The sequence below is a fragment of the Antechinus flavipes genome, chromosome 6, assembly GCF_016432865.1.
Source record: "Antechinus flavipes isolate AdamAnt ecotype Samford, QLD, Australia chromosome 6, AdamAnt_v2, whole genome shotgun sequence".
Lineage (NCBI taxonomy): Eukaryota > Metazoa > Chordata > Mammalia > Dasyuromorphia > Dasyuridae > Antechinus > Antechinus flavipes.
In genome coordinates, this window is record NC_067403.1 from 29,838,038 (window position 1) to 29,859,765 (window position 21,728).

The following is a 21,728-nucleotide window of genomic DNA, read 5'->3' on the forward strand; positions in this document are numbered from 1 at the left end:
TCTTTAAGTCATATCACTGATGGAAAAGAGTAGAAAGTTTTTAGATAATGACTTCTTTTTCTTAATTGGAAAAGTTTAAATAATTGAGCTGATCTCAGACAACCAGGAATAAGGAATTCCATAGATACCCCATATCACATCCTCCTTCATATTCAACGATGTTGCTTCTTTATCCACCCAGAGGGAATGACACAAGAGGATCATCTGCTTCTGTAGCCATATAATCTGAATCTCAGCAAAACTAGACCATTCCCCATGTCCAGACTTTCCCATGTTCTTTCTCTTACTTATAACCTCCCACTATATTGTTACTTGGTGAAATTTTACCCAAATTTCAAAATTCCAGATGTTACTTCCTTCATGAAGCCTTCCCTTATTTCTGATTTCTCCATTTGTTAAACTCCCAGAACATTTCAGTAACATGGCTGGCTTCCTCTAAAAGTACTTATCATAAATTATCTTGTATTCTATTTATTTGTTGTAATATGTCTTTAAAAAAACTAGGCTACAAGTTCTTTGAAAGCAGTGATTTTATTAATAAACCTTGTAGCTCCTAGTTCAATGGTTTGCACATAATAAATGTTTTTTAAAATGTGAATGAATGGCTGAGTTTGGTGGTACAGGCCTGGAGCTCCTGCTCCAAGTGGGGCTGATGCTGGAGTTCTGAACTGCAGGAGAGCTCCATGCTAAGTCTGACACCCTATATGGTAATCCCGCATAGCACATCCAGTAGGCTGACTATAAAGGGCAAATTGATTAAAATTAAAATACGGATTAAAGCTTCCATGTCAGTCAGGACTGGGATTAGGTCTCTCAGTGAATGCTTTATATCCAGTCATGGCTATATGAGAGAGAGAAGAGAGAAAGAGAGAGGAGAGACAGAAAGTCAGAGACAAAAACAAAGAGAGTAAGAGAAAGGAAAGAAGGAAGGGAGAAAGGAAGGGAAGAGGGAAGGGAGGAAGGAAAGGAGGAAAGAAAGGAGGAAAGGAGGGAGGGAAGGAGGGAGGGAGGAAAGGAGGAAGGAAGGAAGGGAGGGAGGAAGAAAGAAAGGGAGGAAGGGAGAACGGGAGGAAAGGAGGGAGGAAGGGAGGAAGGAAGGGAGGGAAAGGCAGCGAGAGGAAGTTTGGTTGATATTTCATTATAACATAGGAGTCCATGTTGGGGGATGATGTGTATGCAAAAGTGAAGGAAAATGGAATTTTCATGTAAAAGTTTTAGAGAAGAGCAAGAAGACCTGAGTTTAAGTACAACATTTGACAGTGATAGTAAGTCATTATCAGTAAGTCATGTTACTTCTGAGTATGAATTTCCTCATTTGAATTATAGGAATGATAACAACAACAATAGTATTAGTAGGGATACACACACACACACACACACACACACACACACACACACACTTTTTTTTTTTTTTTTCTAAATGGTACTACGATCAATGTTGTGGATACAAAACCAAAATTTAATGAGTCCGTGTCCTCCAAAAGCCTCAATTTTATCACAGGAAACATGAGACCCTCCTCCCTCTCAGCTACATTACCAAATGCCAAAATTATCTATAAAACAAATTTAAAGTGATGGAGGAAAGAGGCCCTTCTCTCAGGGAAGAATGAGAAAATGCTCTCCCCAAGAGACGGCTGGAGCTGCAGTGAGCCTCAGAGAGAGGCGGGACACTTGGACCACCTTCGCTGCTTTTGCTAAAGTGGTGACTTCTCTTCAAAGCGGAATCAAGGCTCAGCATTGCACCTCGATAAGAGTTTTATTGGGATCTTTGTCGTGACATCATTCAAAGGGAGGGAAAATGGACTGAGCAAATTGAAGGCTTGTTGCCAGTCAATGAGGGATGCGGAAGAAGGGTGATGGGGCATAAGGCCGGGATTCTGCTTAGTCAGAGGGCAATTCTAAGCTTTTAAAGCTTAAAAGGCTTTGGGGGGAAACCCGGTAGAATCATCCCTTCCACTTCATGGAGTTAGTGGCAAGGCATCCCAGCGGTCCTACAAAGTTTTGGTTCTCTCGCTGATCAGAGAAGGCTGAATGGTTATGGCATGAAAATATAAAACACGTTCATGTCCTACAACACTCTACACACATTTTATGCATTTCTGAGTTTCTAAAACTTTTTCTGCCTCATCTGCCGGACTCTGTGGCTTCCACTAAACTCCCCCAATCTTCCCATTTAACTTCTTCCGCTAACCGGTGAGATACTGAAAAAGTCACAATATGGAATGGATAACTGTCCATATTACGTGTAGTTTATATCTGGCAATTGCCTGCACTGCCCTCCATCTCTTTGGATTTTTCATTTATTACTTACATATGCTTCTTAATTCAAGCAACATGTCCTACACCAGTTTTTTTTTTTGTCAAGATAATGAGAAGCAGCAAGCAGCTGATAATGAAAGCCTTCAATATTTAAAAAGATAATTGTACCAGGAGCAGCTCTGAAAGTTGATAGCTGATATATTATCTTCTATGAGTTCAAAGAACATATTTCCTCTCAAAATGTTTAATCCAAAGACAGCCATTACAAGCAAAGTCCCTTTTCAATTCTGAATTTGAGCAAGCCAATAAACGTTTCCATTGATAGCATTAAATTACTTGTTGATTCTTACTTTGCTCTCCTTGATTTAAAAAAAAGGGGGGGGCATGGTGACATGTGATGCGTGTGCCTGCTAGGAGTCGGGACTTATTTCTAGTTGAACCATTCAAAACTAGTGGGAACAACTTGGGAGCATGAACTAAATTACTTTAATCTTGCACACAGCGGGACTTAATAAATGTTTGTTGAATTCAACACCTGTGTTTAAATTTATTTATTTTTAATATACCAAAAATTCTTTGAGAAGGAAGCCAGTTTCTGCTGTTCTATGGTTTATTCCCTAACATGGAAAAAAGAACTTGAAACATTTCTTTTATAAAATAAACACAAAGTTATTGTTGTTGTTTGTATTTTAGCAGAGATTTTTATGGCTACCTGGTGACTGCTTATGATATATATATATCTGGAGTTCTCCAAGAGGTAATATTAATTCAGCAAAATAATACCACCTCCATGTTCTCATAGGGTGCCATTTTTTTTTTTTAAAGCAGCACACTCTGCATCCTACCCTTAAGGTATAAAAATTCATTTGAGAAAATAGCCCATCTTGTATCACACAAGTACACTGTGTACGAGAGCTATTTTAAGGACCTATCACATCTGTCTTCTTCAACTCCTTCTGTCATGTCAGGGAACTATCCACTGTGATGGCATGAAGGCAAATGATTCTACAAGAGCACTCTGGAGATTAAAATAAATTCTGCAGGGCACATTAGCAAGTTTGCCCAATATCAAAGGGAACGGGAAAGGAATTTTTAAAGAAAGGCTCTATAATTATTCCATGGTGAGCCCCCCCCCCCTTTTTTAGAGTAGAGAATACTAATTAGGAAAAAAAAATTCAAAGTGTTAACACAATTACAGACTAAAAATGCAGAGCATTCTACTGACCATATAGATCAAAGCTTCTTAAACGGTAGGCCATGATCCCACATGAAGTTACATAGCTGAACATGGAGGTCATGAAATTATGATTTATGACCAGTAAATGTTTGACTTGTATACCTATTTTATGGACCTATATACCAAGACTCAGTAAAAATTTCTCAGGTGAAAGGGGTTCTAAGTGGAAAAAGTTTAAGAAGCCCTGATAGCAATTGTATATTTTTTTTGAAGGGTAGGATTGGATTTCTGAGTTGATTATAGTTTCTGAATGCCCTGATGAGGAAACTTCCCATAAATACAGGATGCAAAGTTCTCTACAATATATAATCCTCCAGTTGCCTAAAGAAAGGGGTGAAAGGATTTATCCTGGATCACATAGACAGTGTATGGGCAAAGACAAAATCTGAACTCTGAGCTCTCTGGTTCAAAAGCTAACTCCTTATCTACTATACATACTACTGTTACTGTTATCATTAATAGTTCACAAAATAGCTTTAAGGTTACAAAGCACTTTTTGCATAATTATCTGACCCTAACAATGATAAGGATTAATCCTATTTTACAAATAAGAAAATTTGTGCATTGAGATTTTTTTAAAGAGAATTTACTACTGCTCAAGGATCCCCCAGGTAATAACAGCTAACAATTAGGTTTGCAAAGTGCTTTACATATATTAACTTTTTGATTTCCACAATAATCCTGCTATTGTCAAGTTGTTTAAATGTATCCATACCCTTTCTGGGGCTTTTTTGGCTAGAGTATTGGAGAGATTGGCCATTTCCTTCCCATTTCCAGTTCATTTTACAGATGAGGAACTGAGTCAAATAATCTAGTAGTAGGATGTTTGTAATTCATTATTCCTGTCCAGCTGGACAAAGAGCTTATAAATTTCATATAACAGAATACATTAGCATATCAGTCGAAACAGATGAAAGTAAAAACAACTTGTATTATAAATGAAATTGAGATTCAAAAAAACCTTTAAATTTTAAGTTTCCCTTAAAATGCAGTGCAGGAGCCACAGAATTCACCTTGGGATGGCCAGGAGATGAAGAGTCCTTAGTGAAGTTTGGTCCTGAAAAAGGAAGACATTGTCTTGGGACAACCAGCTAGTAAGTGTCTGGATCTGAACTCAGCTTTTCTTTACTCCAAACACTGTGGCACTTAGCTGCCCCAACACCCCTGAGAAGGAGGGAGGGAGGTGCTATTACTTTTTCCCAATTTACAGATAAAGAAATTGAGTCACAGAGAGACTAAATGACTTGTGATACAGCTAGTAAATACCTGAAGCAAGATTTCAGATCATTTCCATCTAATTCTGATCTTAGAAAAATCATTCAGTTTTGTTGAGCCTCAGTTTCCTTACTTGTAAAAAATTGGAACTTGGACCAGAAGACCTTTAAAGTTTCTGAATTCTTGAAATCCTCTGATCCTACTGCTAGATCAAATAAGTTGGTAACTGCATTAATTTTCTGATTGTAATTGAGCAAACTGCAATAATTCAATCGATCAGTGATCTGATCAATAAGGGTGATTAGCAACGATTCATATGACAACTTATAGATGCTTGCCCATCTGCTGTTGCTGTTCTCCCATAAATGTGCCATTCATTCATGTCAGACAAGGGAAGGGTTTCTCTTAATCTTTTGATAACCTAAAACCAACCAGTTAGTTGTGGAAAGTGAGGTGAGGACAGAATTCCCATCTAATTCTCCTAGTCTACAAAAGCTTCCTAGCAAAAGGCAATGTCTTCCTTCTGAGGACCAATGGAGCTGAGGATGAAAAGGTTCATCATCATCATCTCCTGGCCATCTGGAAATGAATTCGATGGCCCCAGTAACTCATTAGGAAATTCAAAGTTTTCTTCCATCTAGATTTCATTTATAATACACGTTGTTTTTACTTCTCTTTCCGCTGATGTGCTAACATATTCCATTATATGAAATTTACAGGTTCTTCATCCAGCTAGACAAGAATAATGAATTACAAGCATTTACAAGGGAAATGATTCTCTCGTATAAATCAATGTGAGGCTCTTTACATTTCCCAACAACACTAAAGATGGTCAGTCTAGTCAAGTAAAATCCAAGATATTTTACACATTTCTCCACATGACAACGGAGCGGTACCATGGGTTACCTCGAGGTCTCTCCTAAAAGAGACTTTAGGATTGATTGTATAACATGGGAGACAAGGCACAGGACTGCCCACAGTGGTGTACCCCCACAAAAGGGGCAAAGGAGACTAGAAGTAGTTTGGAAGAAACACGAGATGTGCAAAGTTACAGAAGCCGCCCCTAATATCCACAGGGACCCTTTGTGTGCGACCTGGGGCAGAGCATCCCGAGCTCCTATTGGCCTGATCAGCCAGTCGGACGCGCTGTAACTGGACTCAGTGAAGTCATTCTGGTTCTCTGCGAGAACAAAGGGCAGCAAGATGTACTTCACTAATAGCCAGCATTCACTGAGTGCTTTAAGGTCTACAACATGTTTCACAAATATTTTCTCATTTACTCCCCACAACGTGGGGATGTCCTATATTTTCCCCATTTTAAAGATGAGAAATGAAGTTAAGTGACTGGTCCGGGGACACACAGCTAGAAAGTATCTGGGGGCAGATTTGAACTTAGGACTCCTACCACTGTGGCACCCGGTAGCTTAATGCATTTAATGCAGTAATATTGACTGCAGTTATGTGGGTCTGGTTCTAGCCTACTCTTAGAACTAGAACAGAAATTCTAAGAGGGAAGAGACAAAAAGTCTGCATGTCTCGGCAGCCCAGAGAGTTTGCACACTTGTAATTAATCTGGGGGCACTAGTGTCCATGTCACAGCAAGTCGTGACAAAATGGGGAAATCACAGGAGGGACACCACCAGGAAGCATCCAGCTCCATCCTTAGGAAGCCCCGTGACCTTCTCAATAAGGGGATCATCTGGGGAGCCCAAGCGAAAGCTCACCCGCCAAGGACCCCAGGTTTGGCTGGTTCTCCTCCCCGTCACCAGCTGGCTCGCCGGCGGGCTGTGTTTACGAAAGTGGAACCCAATGTCTCTTCAGTGAAAACGAACACAGTGGGCGTCTATTTTATATCTTTATATCGCTCGGATGTGTCTGTGCTTTTTTACTTCCTAAGGAAGTCTGTCTTCGCACTTCCCCAGAACGCTAGCACTGTCTCCATTCGTTCATCCGGCTCACCGACCCTATGGGCTTAATACCCATACCTGCAACAAAGCCGCCTCTGCCTATTGAACTAACCCGACTTCAAATCCTGACTCGTGATAACCAAACCTTGGACCTCCCTGGGCCTCCGTTTCTTCACCTGTAAAACCAGGCTTTGGACCAGAATACTTCTAAGGTCTCTGTGCTCTTAAGCAATGATCCATGAAGCCCTCAGGTAGAAGAGACTTCTCCCTTCCTCAAAGCTCCACCATTCTGCTTGAACTTCCCTAGGCACTCAAACTCTATTTCTATGAGTTAGATTACTTGGGTTCATTTTACATATCTAAGCAGAGATTCTTAAATCTTTTTTTACATTATGGAGACTGTTGATGGTCTGGTAAAATACATAGAATTACAAAGAAAAGAAAATATATTGAAATATAGTTATCAAAAAATGCTTTTAGTTTTGCAAACCCAGGTTGAGAATTCCTGAACTACAGGAATAGAAGCTTCCTGAGACTGGGAACTACAGAGTGTATCACAGTTAGATCTCTCCTAGCACTCGGCACCTTTGCATAACAAAGACACTCAACATCATAATAATTGTAATTAACGGCTAATATCTATGAAGGTCTATTATGTACCAATTAATGTTCACTGAATGAAGGCAGATTTAGAATAATCTCTCTGTAACCTCAAACCACGGACCAGATTTCTCTGGAATTTGCGGCGACTTCAAATGGGATCACAGGACAAATGTCCAACAGTCAAGCTGAAACACAAACCACCCCTAAGTCTAATCAACAACTTTTTATCTGATGCATTCTATGCTATTACTAGAACAGCCTGGTGTGTCTCTGGCAAGCCATCACCCTCATAGCAAAATGATACAAATAAGTGTTTAGGGGACACACACACACACACACACACACACACACACACACACACATATTTACACATTCTCTGTCTCTGTCTCTCTGTGTCTATTTCTCTGTGTCTGTCTATCTGTCTTTGTGTAGGTCTCTGTCTCTGTGTGTCTGTGTCTGTCGTCTGTGTCTCTCTCTCTGTCTGTCTCTGTGTAGGTCTCTATCTCTGTGTGTCTGTGTCTCTGTCGTCTGTAGTCTGTGTCTCTGTCGTCTGTAGTCTGTGTCTCTGTCTGTCTGTGTCTGTCTGTGTGTGTCTCCGCCTGTCTGTCTCTCCGCCTGTCTGTGTCTCCGCCTGTCTGTGTCTCCGCCTGTCTGTGTCTCCGCCTGTCTGTCTCTCCGTCTGTCTGTCTCTCTACCTCTGTTTCTTTCCCCCCTCCTCTTTCTTTTTCTTCCCCCTTGCTTTTTTTTCTCTCTTTCCCTTCCTCCCTCTATCAGTTCTGAAGCTCTCAGTACATTTACCATTTTACAACTACTATTTCTTAAAATCATAGATTTTTGGAACAGGAATAATTATCATGCGATTTCATTGGTATATACTCTCAGATAAGGAAATTTCTTCTACCAAACCTGGTAAGTAACTTCTCTGCAATTCACCAAGTAACTCCACAAGCATTAACTGTCTACTAGTGACAGACACTCTCCTAAGCACTGGGAATACAAAGAAAGGTAAAAAAAGGAAAAGCAAAAAGATCAGTCCCTGCAGGCAAGGAGCTCACAGTCTAAAGATGCAGACAACTCCACCTACATGATGTGTATGGGGTGATGGGACATCTCAGAGGGAAGACTTTACCACTGGTGGCTTCTTGCAGAGTGTGGGGTTTGGACTGAGGCTCAAGGGAATTGAGGAGGGGGAGCATTCTGGGAATGGAGGCAAGCCCAGAGTCAAAAGGCAGAGGGTCCCATTAAAGCAGCAAGGAACCAGTGTCCATGGATTTATGGAGCCTGGAAAGGAAGGCGTTATGAATGGTTTCTAGAACCAAACAGAAGACTTTACATTTAATGCTGGAGATAACGGGAAGTTTACTGAACATGGGGTTGAAGTGGTTAGACTTGTCTGATCTTTAGAAAGATCATTTTGACAGCTAAGTGGATGGACTGGAGTGGGGAGAGACTGGAGGAAGGGAGACCAAGCAGGCTGTTGCCATAGTGAAGGCAGGAGGAGACAAAGGCTCTCCCCAAGGTGATGCCGTGTCACGGGACAGAGGGAGTATACGAGCGATGCTATGAAAGTAAGGAACTACAGAACGTAGAAAAAGACTGGCAGGGGAGTAGAAGAGAGTAAGGAGTCGGGAAGGACACACACAGTGACTAGGAAGGTGATGATCTATCAGAAGTAATGGGTAAAAAGGGAAAATGGGGGAAAAGACTATGGGATGCCAAGTGAAGATGTCCAACAGCATTTTGGAGATCTAAGCCTGAAGGTCAGAGAGGTGAAGGTTAGATAAGTAGCACTGAGAATCATTTGCATAAGTGATAATTAAATATCATGAACCAATAAGGTCACCAAGAAAAACACTATAGATGGAGAAAAGAATGGAGCTCAGAGCAGAATCTTAAGGGATACTCACAGTAACCAGACACAACCTGTAACTTATTTTATTAGAAAGTTGCCTACAGGACTGAGACTGACTTGCAAGGGAGGACTTGAACTCCGATCTTCCAAACCCCAAAGCCAGCTCTCTATCCACCAGACATTATCTTTCTAGACTGAAAAAAGGAAGGCAAAATTATCTAGTCCAACCCTTCCCTCATTTGGCAGGTGGGCTAATGAGAAGTCTGAAAATTAAACGACTTGCTCAAGATCACAGATAAAAAGAAGCCCTGGACTAGAAGCTGGGATTCATGGAGCCAATCCAGTGATTTCTCTTCCTGCTGAATCAAAGGCCTCCAATTTTCATCTTCTATCGTTCAATGATCCAATATAAACTACCTAAAACAAGCATCAGAAAAATATAATGCATTAAATGCATAATGGGTAAAAAAAAAAAAAGTGATGAAAAAGCTGGAGGAAAGAATAATCAATCTCCCCTGCTATGCTTTGTAACTTGCAATGGATGAGCCTAGGGCATACGATATCTCTTCTAAGTTGGCCACTGACAAAAGTCAGTGTAAAAATGATTTTCAAAAAGAAGATCTAAACACTCTTGTGGCACAGTATGCACTGTGTGCCTGAAAATATCATTTTAAAAGAATTATTCATTAAGAACAAGCAGCTGGTAGTATAGTGGACAGAGCACTGGGTTCATCTCCCTGAGTTCAAATCCAGTCTCAAACACTTCCTAGCTAGGTGAGCCTGGGCAAGTCCCTTAATCTCTGACTGTCCGACTGTCCCTTCTAGTAGAGTTGCCAAGAAAATACTCAGACAATTGGTCCACAGGGTCATAAAGAGTTAGAAATGATGGATCAATTAAATGATCACAAAAAATTCATTAAGGATGATTTATGTTACAAACCACGAGTGTTTTCCACCTATTACTTGATATTTTAAATGTACCCATTGGCCAAAATGACAGAGAAAAGTCAGCAACTTGTATGATCTTCCTCTAAATACTAATTGTAACTAATGCCATAAAGTAATTCCTGGAGAAGCCAAACCTACAAAAGGACGAGTGAAATAATTTTCCATCCGAAGACAACTAAAAGGTCAGCAGAAAAGTTCTGTTGCACAAGGGTGAGAGTGAGGAGGAAGACTAACACAACAGCTGGCTGCCATAATGGAGCACAGACTCTCATCACAGGTTAGACAAGAGTGCTTGTGGTTGCTCATAGATCAGAGGATAGAGTAGTAGATACATTTCTCCTTAAATCAAACCATATTGGAAGAACTGAAAATTTACAGGTCCCTAGAAGTATATATGAAAACAGCTGCACAAAACCCCTGGAGATTGAGACGGTATGCTCTCCACCCTGGAAGCAAAGCCCTATTTTAATAAAGAAATAGTCTGGGAAAATGAGGAAATAACAGGAAAAAATTATGACTATAGAAAAGTTACTATGGTGACATAAAAGATTAAATCATACACTCAGATGATAATACAGCAAAAACTTCTGCATCCAAAACCAGCAAAAAAATTTGAATTGGTCTCAAGCCATAGGAGAGCTCAAAAAGGACTCTGAAAATCAAGTAAGAGAGATAGAGGAAAAATTGGGAAGAGAAATAAGAATGGTGGAAGAAAATCATGAAAAATAAGTCAACAGCTTGGTAAAGGAGACAAAAAATTGCTAAAGAAAGTAAAATCTTAAAAAACAGACTAGGCCAAATAGTAAAAGAGGTACAAAAAACAATGAAGAGAAGAATGCCTTAAAAAGTAGAATTGGCCAAATGGATAAAAAAACACAAATATTCACCAAAGGAAAAAAACTTCTTAAAAAAGTAGAATTGACCAAATAGAAATGAAGATACAAAAGTTCACTGAAGAAAATAACTGCTTAAAAATCAGAATTGAGCAAAGGAAGCTAATGAGCTCATGAGAAATCAAGAAACAATAAAACAAAACCAAAAAAAGATAACATAAAATATTACATTGGAAAAACAACTGACCTGAAAAATGGAAAAATAGATAGGGGAGATAATTTAAAACATTATTAGACTACCTAAAAAGAAGAGCCTAGACATCATTTTTCAAGAAATCATCAAGGAAAACTACCCTGATATTCTAGAACCAGAGGGCAAAAAACAGAGAATCCACTGATCACCTCCTGAAAGAGATCCCCAAATGCAAAGTCCTACGAATATTACAGCCAAATGCTAGAGGTTTCAGGTTAAGGAGCAAACACTGCAAGCATCATGGAGTCACAGTCAGGATAACAATATTTAGCAGCTTCTATCTAAAAGGTTTGGAAGTCTTGAAATACGATATACCAAGGGGCATGGGAGCTAGTATTACAATCAAGAATCAACTATCTAGCAAAAGTGAATATAATCCTTCAGAGGAAAAAAGTGAACATTCAGTAAAATTTTAAGCATCATTGATGAAAATAGAGCTGAACTGAAAATTGACTTTCAAATACTATTCTCATAAGAAGCAGGAAAAGGTAAAGAGAAAAGAGAAATCATAAAGGGCTTAATAAAGTTAAACTCTACGTTCCTACAGGGGAAGATAATACTTGTAGTTCATGAGAATTTTCTCATTATTTGGGCAGTTAAAAGGAAAACAGAAAGTACAGGTATGAGTTGAATATGGTATCTAAAAAAATAAAATAAAAATGTGAGAGAGGAATGCACTGGGAGAAAGGAAAAAGGAGAGGTGGAATAGGGTAAATTTTCTCACTTAAAAGAGACAAGAAAAAGCTTTTATAATGAAGGGGAAATAATCAAGGCTAACTATAGCTACAAGAGAAAATACTCTAGGTCACTACTGATTGGAGAAATGCAAATTAAAACAATTCTGAGGTATTACCTCACACCTATTAGATTGGCTAACATGATGGAAGAGGAAAATAAATGGTGGAAGGGATATGTGAGAAATGACATGTTAATGCTCTGTTGGTGGAATTGTGAACTGATTGAATCATTCTGTAGAGCAATTTAGAACTATGCCCCAAAGAGCTATTAAAACATGCATACCCTTTGACCTAGCAATATTATTATTACATCTATATCCCCAAAGAAATAAAAAACAAAAAGGAAAAGAGTCTATATGTACAAAAATATTTATAGCAGCTTTTTTCTGGATGGAAAGAATTAGAAATTAAGGGAATACATATCAACTGTAGAATGGCTGAACAAATTGTGGTATGTGATTATGATGAAATACTGTTGTATTATAAGGAATGAAAAACCTGCAAAGCCAGAAGCTGGTACAAAGTGACATGTGCAGTGTACAAAGTAACAGCAATATTATAAGATGATCGGTTCTGAATGACTTTGCTATTCTTCACAATACTATGATCCAAGACAACCTAGAAGGACTTATGATAAAAAAAATACTATCAATTCCCAGAAAAAGAATTGATGGTATCTGAATACAATTTGAAACATTTTTTAAATTTTCTTTTTCTTGATTTTTTTTGCGTCTGTTTTCTTTCAAAACATGACAATATGAAAATGTTTTGCATGATTACACATATATAACCTAGATACAATTGTTTGCCTTCTCAATGAGGCAGGATAAGGAGGGAGAATGGGGGAGAATTTGGAATTCAAAGTTTTAAAAATGAATGTTAGAAATTGTTTTTACATGTAATGGAGGACAATAAAATGCTAAATCAATTTTTAAAAAGAATAAAATAACAATAGATTTAAAAAAAATGTATCCCTTAAATATCTGAATGAGCCTCCTCTCTGAATTGCTAGATTCTATGATCAGTTCTTAAAAAGATAAGAATCTGAAGAGAGTACCCACCCGGGCCAGGATACTTCCTTCTATGTACAATTTTGCTACCTTACTCATAAACGGTAAAACTCTCACCATTCTAAACTAAATATTGGGAAGAACCATGTAAAATTCATTTTAAAATCTAAATTATTAAGTATAAATGGGATCATATTGCTTTAAAGTAGTGTAATTAGAATTGGTCCAGCAAGTCTAAGAATGACAAGAGTTCATTAGAAGTACTTCAAAGTAGTCCTGAAGGAATAAAATAGTTTGAAATTGACTCATTAGTGTACTAAACATTAAAGCAACTTTCTGAAGGATTTTACAACAGTCTGTTCTCATAAACAAGTTACAGATTTCCCTCCTAGTTCTATGTGTCTTATTAGAATATTTAGCAAAAACCCCTCCTTTCATGGATGGCACCAAGATAAACTCCAGCTCAGGTCCCATCTAAACCATCACAAATATAAAATTAAGGTTTTGCTCTCTACTTTGTGTTTGAGGACCTGTTTCTTCCACAAACACACCAAATAACTAATGCTAGCCTAAAGACTACACAACCTTGCTTTAAATACCAATCATTTCATCTAATTTCAACTGCCTAAAAGTGAGAAGTGAGTTTCTCTGTGAGACTGGGAGCATAAAGGTATTACTGTACTCTTGTTTTATTTATTTATTTATTCGTTGTGCCTTGCTTTATAAACAAATATCTTTATCTATCGCATCTTGCTTTAAACACCAATCATTACTAAGAAAGGAAAGGGACCTGTATGTGCCAAAATGTTTGTGGCAACCCTGTTTGTAGTGGCTAGAAGCTGGAAAATGAAAGGATGCCCATTAATTGGAGAATGGTTGAGTAAATTGTGGTATATGAATGTTATGGAATATTATTGTTCTGTAAGGAACGACCAGCAGGATGAATACAGAGAGGACTGGCGAGACTTACATGAACTGATGCTAAGTGAAACGAGCAGAACCAGGAGATCATTCTATACCTCAACAACGATACTGTTTGAGGATGTATTCTGATGGAAGTGGATCTCTTCGATGAAGAGAGCTAATTCAGATCAAAGATGGACAGAAGCAGCTACACCCAAAGAAAGAACACTGGGAAATGAATATAAACTGCTTGCATTTTTGTTTTTCCTCCCGGGTTATTTCTACCTTCTGAATCCAATTCTCCCTGTGCAACAAGAGAACTGTTTGGTTCTGCACATATATATTGTATCTAGGACATATTGTAACCTATTCAACATGTAAAGGACTGCTTGCCATCTAGGGGAGGGGGTGGAGGGAGGGAGGGGAAAAATCCCAACAGAAGTGAATGCAAGGCTGTAAAAAATTACCCTGGCATGGGTTCTGTCAATAAAAAGTTATTTAAAAAAAATAAATAAAATAAACACCAATCATTTCATCTAATTTCAGCTGAGTAAAAGTGAGAAGTGAGTTTCTCTGTGAATCTGGGAACATAACGGTGTTATTGCACTCTTGCTTTATTTATTTGTTTGTTTGTTTATTATACCTTGCTTTATAAATAAATATATTGATTGATTGTCCCTCACTTTATACACCAATCATCTCATCTAATTTCAGCTGCTAAAAGCAGAAGTGCGTTTCTCCGTCCGAGGGGAGCATGAAGGTGTTATTGCACTCTTGCTTTATTTGTTTGTTTGTTTGTTTGTTATACCTTGCTTTATAAATAAATATATTGATTGACTGATTGTCCCTCGCTTTATACACAATCATCTCATCTAATTTCAGCTGCTAAAAGCAGAAGTGCGTTTCTCCGTCAGACGGGAGCATAAAGGTGTTATTGCACTCTTGCTTTATTTGTTTGTTATACCTTGCTTTATAAATAAATATATTGATTGATTGTCCCTCGCTTTATACACCAATCATCTCGTCTAATTTCAGCTGCGGAAAAGCAGAAGTACGTTTCTCCATCCGAGCGGAGTTACTCTACCACGCGACCCCCCCCCCCTCCCGGTACCTGTTTCGTCTGGGGAGCTGGGGGAAGCGCTGTCCTGGGACAACGTGGTCCAGCTCGACTCCTCGTCGCTGGGGGCCAGGTTCTGGATGCGGTGGAGCGCACAGTCAGTCTTGGCCCCTGTCTTGGGGTGATCCTTCTTGGTCTCGGGGCTGGAGGACACCGTGGCTACCTGGCCGTCCTCCGGACTGGCCTGGGGCTTACTTGGCTTCCTTGGCAGCACGTCCCCGTTCCCAATCAGGGGGGCGGCCTGGCCCGGACTCCCGGCAGATTTCTCCTCCCTCCCCGCGTGGCCGTTGCCCAGGTTCTGCTCCAGCTCGCGGGCGGAGGTCTCCAGGTCTGCATAGTAATTCAGGAAGCTCTTGGTCCGCCTGGGCCGGGCCGGGAGGATTTCGCAGCCCGAGGAGTCGCGGGGGCCGGGCTCTTTGCCCTCCAACTTCTCAGAAGTTATGTTTATGACGGCCGAGGGGGAGCCATTTTTGTTGGGGTCCTGGGGCCCCTGCTGCTCGGCCGCCTTCCGGAGCTGGTTCTCGCCGTTCTTCACCAGCTTGCTGTTGGCGGAGCCGCTCCCCAGGAGGGGCTGGGCGGCGGGATCCGCGAGCCCCATGGCCGCCTGGATGTTAGTCAGCGCATACTTTTTCCTGCATTTGGGGGGGGTGCTGTTCTTGGTTTCGCCGTGTTTTATTTCGGCATTCAACAGTTCGTTATGGGAGGAGCGGAGATTAAGGGTGTTCGGTGGGGTGGCCGGGCTGTTTCTATTCACAACGTCCGTGGTGTTGCTGCTGGCCATAAACACTGCCAAGGTGTCTGCGCCGGAGTCAACTGGGAAAGAAAAGGAGAAGGGACGTCGGTGAGGGCTCAGCGAGCAAGCGTCTCCCTAGGCTAACTCGCAAGGACGAGGCTTCCTTAAAAGATGTACCCTGATTCTGCCTGGCACACTGGCGTCCTCCTCCCCTACCGTTCACATTTCAGGTGGATCCGAGTTAGAGAATTTCTACGTCAATTCAATTTACACAAAGAAATAGGGGATTTACACAAGGCTACTTAGACACTGTTATCTCAATCAAATACCAAACGTTGCTCTTTCATTTTAAGCATTTTCCCCGAGACAATAAAACCCCTCTTTATAATCTGGAAAACTGCTGCTCACCTTTAAGGGAAATTTCTTCTGATGCTCCAGGGTATAAGAAAATTGGCAAGAAACTCTATTTTCTAATTAGCCCGAGAGGTCATTACTCAATGATAGAATCAGCAATTTTCTCAACTCTGCCTAGGAAGGACCTGATGAATGAGTGAGAAGTAATGTCTCACAGAGTTCTTTATTAGTATATTTTTGTTTATATATCTGACCTGGACATTATTCTTGTATTCAGATCTATTTTGAAGTAACTGATTAAATTTATTGGGAGTAAACACACACACACACACACACACACATACATACATAGACACACACTAATCATACCATGTATTGTGTCCTTGGCTATGGATGATATGGTAGCTCCCCAAACAGAATTTGAATATACTCCTGAAATGAAATACAGACTCAGCTGTTTGCCGGCATCATATGCCCCCTCAGAACTCCTAAGAAACAACTTGACAGCTGCATTTATCTCAAATATGGCTCAAGCTTTCTGAGATTTATTCTATGTGTTTTACAAGGATAGGAGAGAAGAAAATAGGCTATTGAAGAATTAGCAAATAGCCAGCTTTCTGCAGCTTGTTGGGAATTACTTTTCTTATTATATTCTTATCTGATCCATTGTGAATATTTCTTTAGATTGCTCCCACTAACTGGAAAGCAGAAACAGAATGAAGCCTTGGCATTCCTGAAATACCTGTGAGAGACTGGACTGCTCTTTCCTTTCCTCGGGCAAAACAGAAGCAGAAAGGCATGAAAAAGTGTGCATGGAATTTTCCCTGTGTAGGCAGATGCAATTTTGGTCTCCTACTGCCATTCTGAGGAAGATTTTGCTTGTTCTCAAGCTGGGACATCTATTCCAAAGAACATCAATCTTGAATTTCATCCAGTGGATGTTAAGGTCTTACTGAAATGCATGGTCCTTAAGAGTAAAGAGCGTTTAGGCTCTACTACAGTTACAAACACCATATGCAGACTTAAGCATATTATTATTTGCACTAATTTTTTTATTCTTCTTGTGATTTTCCCCTCTTTGTTCTGCTTATTTTTATAACATGACTAATGTGGAAATATGTTTGACATGATCATACATGTATAGGCTATATCTATTTGCTTGCTTGCTGTCTTGGGGAGGGGGGAGGGAAAAGCAGGCGAGAGGAACATTTAGAAAAATTAGAGCTCACTATGAAGTTCAAAAAAAAAAAAAGCTAAACTATTTTACCTTTCCGTATAATAAGATGATATATGTAACTTAAAAGGACTTTATCACTACATTTGGATAATTAGAAAGATTCTACATAGAAAGAGAGCATAGGTTTGAATTAATTATGCTGTGACAATATTTAAAAATGATAAATGAAAAAAGAGGGATACCAATGGGAAAAAAAGGGAAGGCAGAATAAGAATAAGGAAGAATATTTCACATAAAAGAGGTGTGTAAGGAAAAGCTTTTACAATGAAGACAAAAATGCTTAGGATCAGGGAAGGTGATGTTTGAATATCACATCTAAATTGCTTCAAAGAGAGAACGCACACACTGAATTGGAAATCTCACTCAACAGGGAAGTATGAGGGGAAAGGAATGGGAAAAGAAGGGAAGATGTGATAAAAGGAAAGACAAATAAAAAGACATTGATCAGAAGCAAAACAATCTTTGAAAGAGGGACAAGATACAAAAAAGAGAAAAATTAAAGAAAAAGCAGAATGGAGGGAAATACACAGCTAGCAATCATGAATGTAAATGGCATCAACTCCCCCATAAAATGGACACAGTAGAATGGATTTAAAACTAGAATCCATCTCTCATTTACAAGAAACATATTGAAACAAGACACATACAGAGTTAAATAAGGGGCTAACGCAGAATCTATTATACTCTAGCTGAAATAAAAGACGGGGCAAAAAATCATACCCTTAGGCAAAGCAAAAGCAGAAATTACCAATTTAAAGGTAATTCAATTAATTAGGATTAAATTAAAGGATTAATTTAATTAAAAGGGATAAGCAGGGACACTTGAGCTCCCTAAAGAAACCATAGATAGTGAAATAAAACAATACTAAATATGTATTAAATGGCATAGAATCTATATTATTAAAGAAAAGTTAAATGAATTATAGGAGGAAATAGATAGTAAAACTATACTAATGTAGGACCTCAATTTTCCTGTCTCAGAGCAAGATAAATCTAACCATAAAATAAATAAGTTAAAGAGATGATTAGAATATCTGAAAAATTAGATATGATCTACTTCAGGAGAAAACTGAATGGGAATAGAAAGGAAAATACCTTTTCCTCAAATATGCATGGCACCTTCAAAAAAACTGTGTATTAGGTCATTAAAAAACAAATGCAAAAAACCCAGAAATGTTAGTTACACCTTTTCCAGATCAAAATGGTATAAAAATCATATTCAATAAAGGACTGCAGAAGCATAAATTAAAAATTAATTGTAAACTAAATAATTTAATCCTAATGAATAAGTGGATCAAAGAGCAAATCACAGAAACAGACAATTTCACTTTAAAAAATGACAACAATGAGACATTCCAAAATTTGTGAGATGAAGTCAAAGCAATATTTAGGGGGAAAATTCTATCTGTAAACACATCAATCAAAAACACAAAGAGCAAACCAATGAATTGGTCAAACTACTAAAAAAAAAAGAATGAATTAAAAAGTCCCAATTAAAAACCAAAATGAAAATCCTGAAAGAAATGGGATAGATGAATAAACTTAGTTTAAAAAAAAAATCAATCAAGTAATAAATAAAAGTGGCAATTAGATTTATGGAAAAACAAATAATATAGGTAAACCAAGGTTAATGTAACTTAAAAAAGAAAGGAGAAAACCAAATTACTAGTATCAAATATAATGTACCACCAATGAATATGAAATCAAAGCTATTATTAGGAATTATTTTGCCCAATTACATGCCAGCAAAATTGACAATCTAAATTAAATGGATGAACATTTACTAAGATATAAACTGTCCACATTAACAGAAGAGAAAATAGAAAACTTAAATAATCCTATCTCATAAAAAAACTTGACCATTTAACTATCTGTGCTGCATTTGCTTTGTATATGCTAATTTTTATCTTGAATTTCCCAACTAATTGCAAACTCCTTGAGAACATGATCTGACTTTGCTCTTTCCTTGGTATCCCTAGCATTTGGCCCAATATCTAGCACATAATAAGTGCTTAATAAATACTTTTTGATTGATTTCATGTAGCTCCAGCTGTTGTTCAAGCAATGGGATTATAATCCCACATTGACAGGAACCTACATGATAAAAGCAGTGATCTATTTGAAGAGATATGGGATGATTTTTTGGTAAAAGACAGACTAAAGGTTAGAAAAGAGAATATAGAGTCTGGAGTAATTATGCATAAAATGTATTTAGATATTTAGATACTCTTAGTGATATAGATAAAATATAGTTAGGATTACCAACCTCTAATCTTGACAATATTTGGTATTAGTGTCTGAAACAAACAAAAAAATCTACGAATAATAAAAATTTTTTTTACTCTCATTAAATGTTTGAACAGAATAACCTGATAATAGGTTATTATAGATTAGGAAGCCACAGTTTCAACTGCTGAAATATTAAAATCTGACAATTTTATTTTTTACTCTTCACAAAAATTAATGATGTTTGAAAAAAAAAGTTTCTTAAAAATTGGTGATTTACTTGTAATTCAATCCTAAATGGATACAAAATTGTTCTTGAAAAGAATATTTATAAAATTCTGGAATTGTACTTCCTCATTTAGTCCTTGTCCTAAGATTTTTAAAAGCATTAATCCCCCCAAAATGTGAAATGTGTAAAATTAGAGAAGCTACCCCAAAGGTTTATGAGATGATTTTTATCCAACCTGTGACAGAGCATTCTAAGGTCATATTGGTCTGATCAGCCACAGTTGGACACATTGCAACTTGATTAATATAGTGATGTAGTTTTGGTCCTGAGTACATAGGACAACTACCACTACCAATCACTTTTAAAAATCCCAGAATTCCCTTTGATAACTTATAAAAGAGGTACTGAACACCTCAATCACCACCTCTTTGACAGATAAGTATAAAAATAGATAAGCCCAAGTTGCTCTGGATTTGCCTTTCAGCACCATACATGTGAAATCTGGGTTACATTTAGTCTGTTTTTAGCTCAAATGGAGACCCTCAGATGGAAAAATTATTAAAACATATTGTTGTGTTGTTTCTTTTTTCTTGCCTGCAGCAAGGTAAATCCTAAGATTCAATTTTATCCCTTTCAACCATTTCTCATGACCTTAATTCCTCCTTTTTTTTTTTTAAACACTCCATATATCTTTGGAAAAGATAATGACTTTTATCACTTAGGACGGTGTCAGCAGCTCAGTAGTGAGACAGTTATTGGGGCTACATCAATCAAGAAGACTCTAAAGTGAGATGAAATGTTTAAACTCCCCAATTCCACAACATTCGCCATACCTAGAGCACACTCTCCTGCTCACATATAGCCTGGTAAAATCACTTATTTCCTTCAAGGTTCATCTGGAAGTATCATTTGGCATATAAAGTCCATTCTGAACCTCTTCCCTCCTTGCCGTCAACTACTCGAACCCTCATTTTCTACAGTACCTCATCTTTATTTTGTGTTTGTTTGGTGAGTACTTCTGTCTGGACATGCTATCCTGTACAACAGAATATACAGTTTTTACTAGCAGAGCTATTAAATTTTTGCTTCATATCTCTAGCATATCTCAGCATGATATACCTGATACATAATAATCATCTAATAAATTCTTGATGATTGTGAAATTGCCTTATATATTTTAATAATAGCAATATTGCCACAATTACAGATAACAATTACAGATAACACAGGACCAAAAAAGATCATCTAGTGTGTAGAATGGGTTCTCTTGGGAGGATGAATACAACAAAAGAAGGCATGGAGGAACTGGGATCTAAACTGATAGAAGGAACAACTGGGTACAAATCGGAGCAAAAAAGAAGTCTAATTTTGTGAGCTTGTTCCAACTTAGTTCATCAGACTTAGCTCAGGGTTTATATTGGTTTTGTAAATATAGTCTCACAATCTTAAAAAAGAGATAGAAATTCAGAAGCAAGTTCTTATGTCTCATACCACAACTAGCCAATGCATGAGAAGTGATTATCCAGCCTTTCTTTGAAGTCTCTAATGAGGAATCAATCACTCATCAAGCATTACTAAGACCCAAGCACTGTGCTAAGCCCCGAGGTACAAAGAAATGCCAAAACATTCCTCAAGGAGCTCCCATTACATCTGGGAGACAACATGTAAATTATACATATACACACACACAGATATAAAAAAATATATATTTATATACATATATACACACATATAAATATAAAGTTATATACACACACACACATATATAAAAGATATAAGGAGAATTAGTAGGACATAATTTCAAAGAGGACGCTGGAGGAGAAGGGGCCTAGAAAAGCCTCTCACACATGTTGACTTTGAAGAAAGCCAGGGAAACTAAAATGGAGGCAAACAAAGGATGATCCAGGCATGGGAGACCATCAGAACAAAGGTACAGAGAGTATTGTGGGTGAGAAATGCAAAGGTGGATCAGGGAATGAGGGGATGGACAAAAAGTCCAAGATGCCTAGAAAGACTGAAAGGGAACAGGCTATAGAAGAATGCCAGGAGCTACAAAAGTTAAAAGGAGAATGACA

The 21,728-nt window shown here is 38.2% G+C and overlaps 1 protein-coding gene across 6 annotated transcripts in view; it reads right to left on the reverse strand.

Annotated features, from left to right (window-relative positions):
* Positions 1 to 21,728, reverse strand: part of APBB2 (amyloid beta precursor protein binding family B member 2) — a 374,634-nt gene that overhangs the window by 178,397 nt on the left and 174,509 nt on the right. For 3 of the 6 annotated variants that reach the window (XM_051964457.1, XM_051964460.1, XM_051964458.1), the window contains 2 exons: positions 16,331 to 16,393; positions 14,869 to 15,687 (listed from right to left, as the gene is read on the reverse strand). In XM_051964457.1, coding sequence (XP_051820417.1) covers positions 14,869 to 15,687; positions 16,331 to 16,393 — 882 coding nt within the window. The remainder of the gene's footprint in view (positions 1 to 14,868; positions 15,688 to 16,330; positions 16,394 to 21,728) is intronic. The other 3 variants (XM_051964459.1, XM_051964461.1, XM_051964462.1) reach the window with 1 other exon arrangement.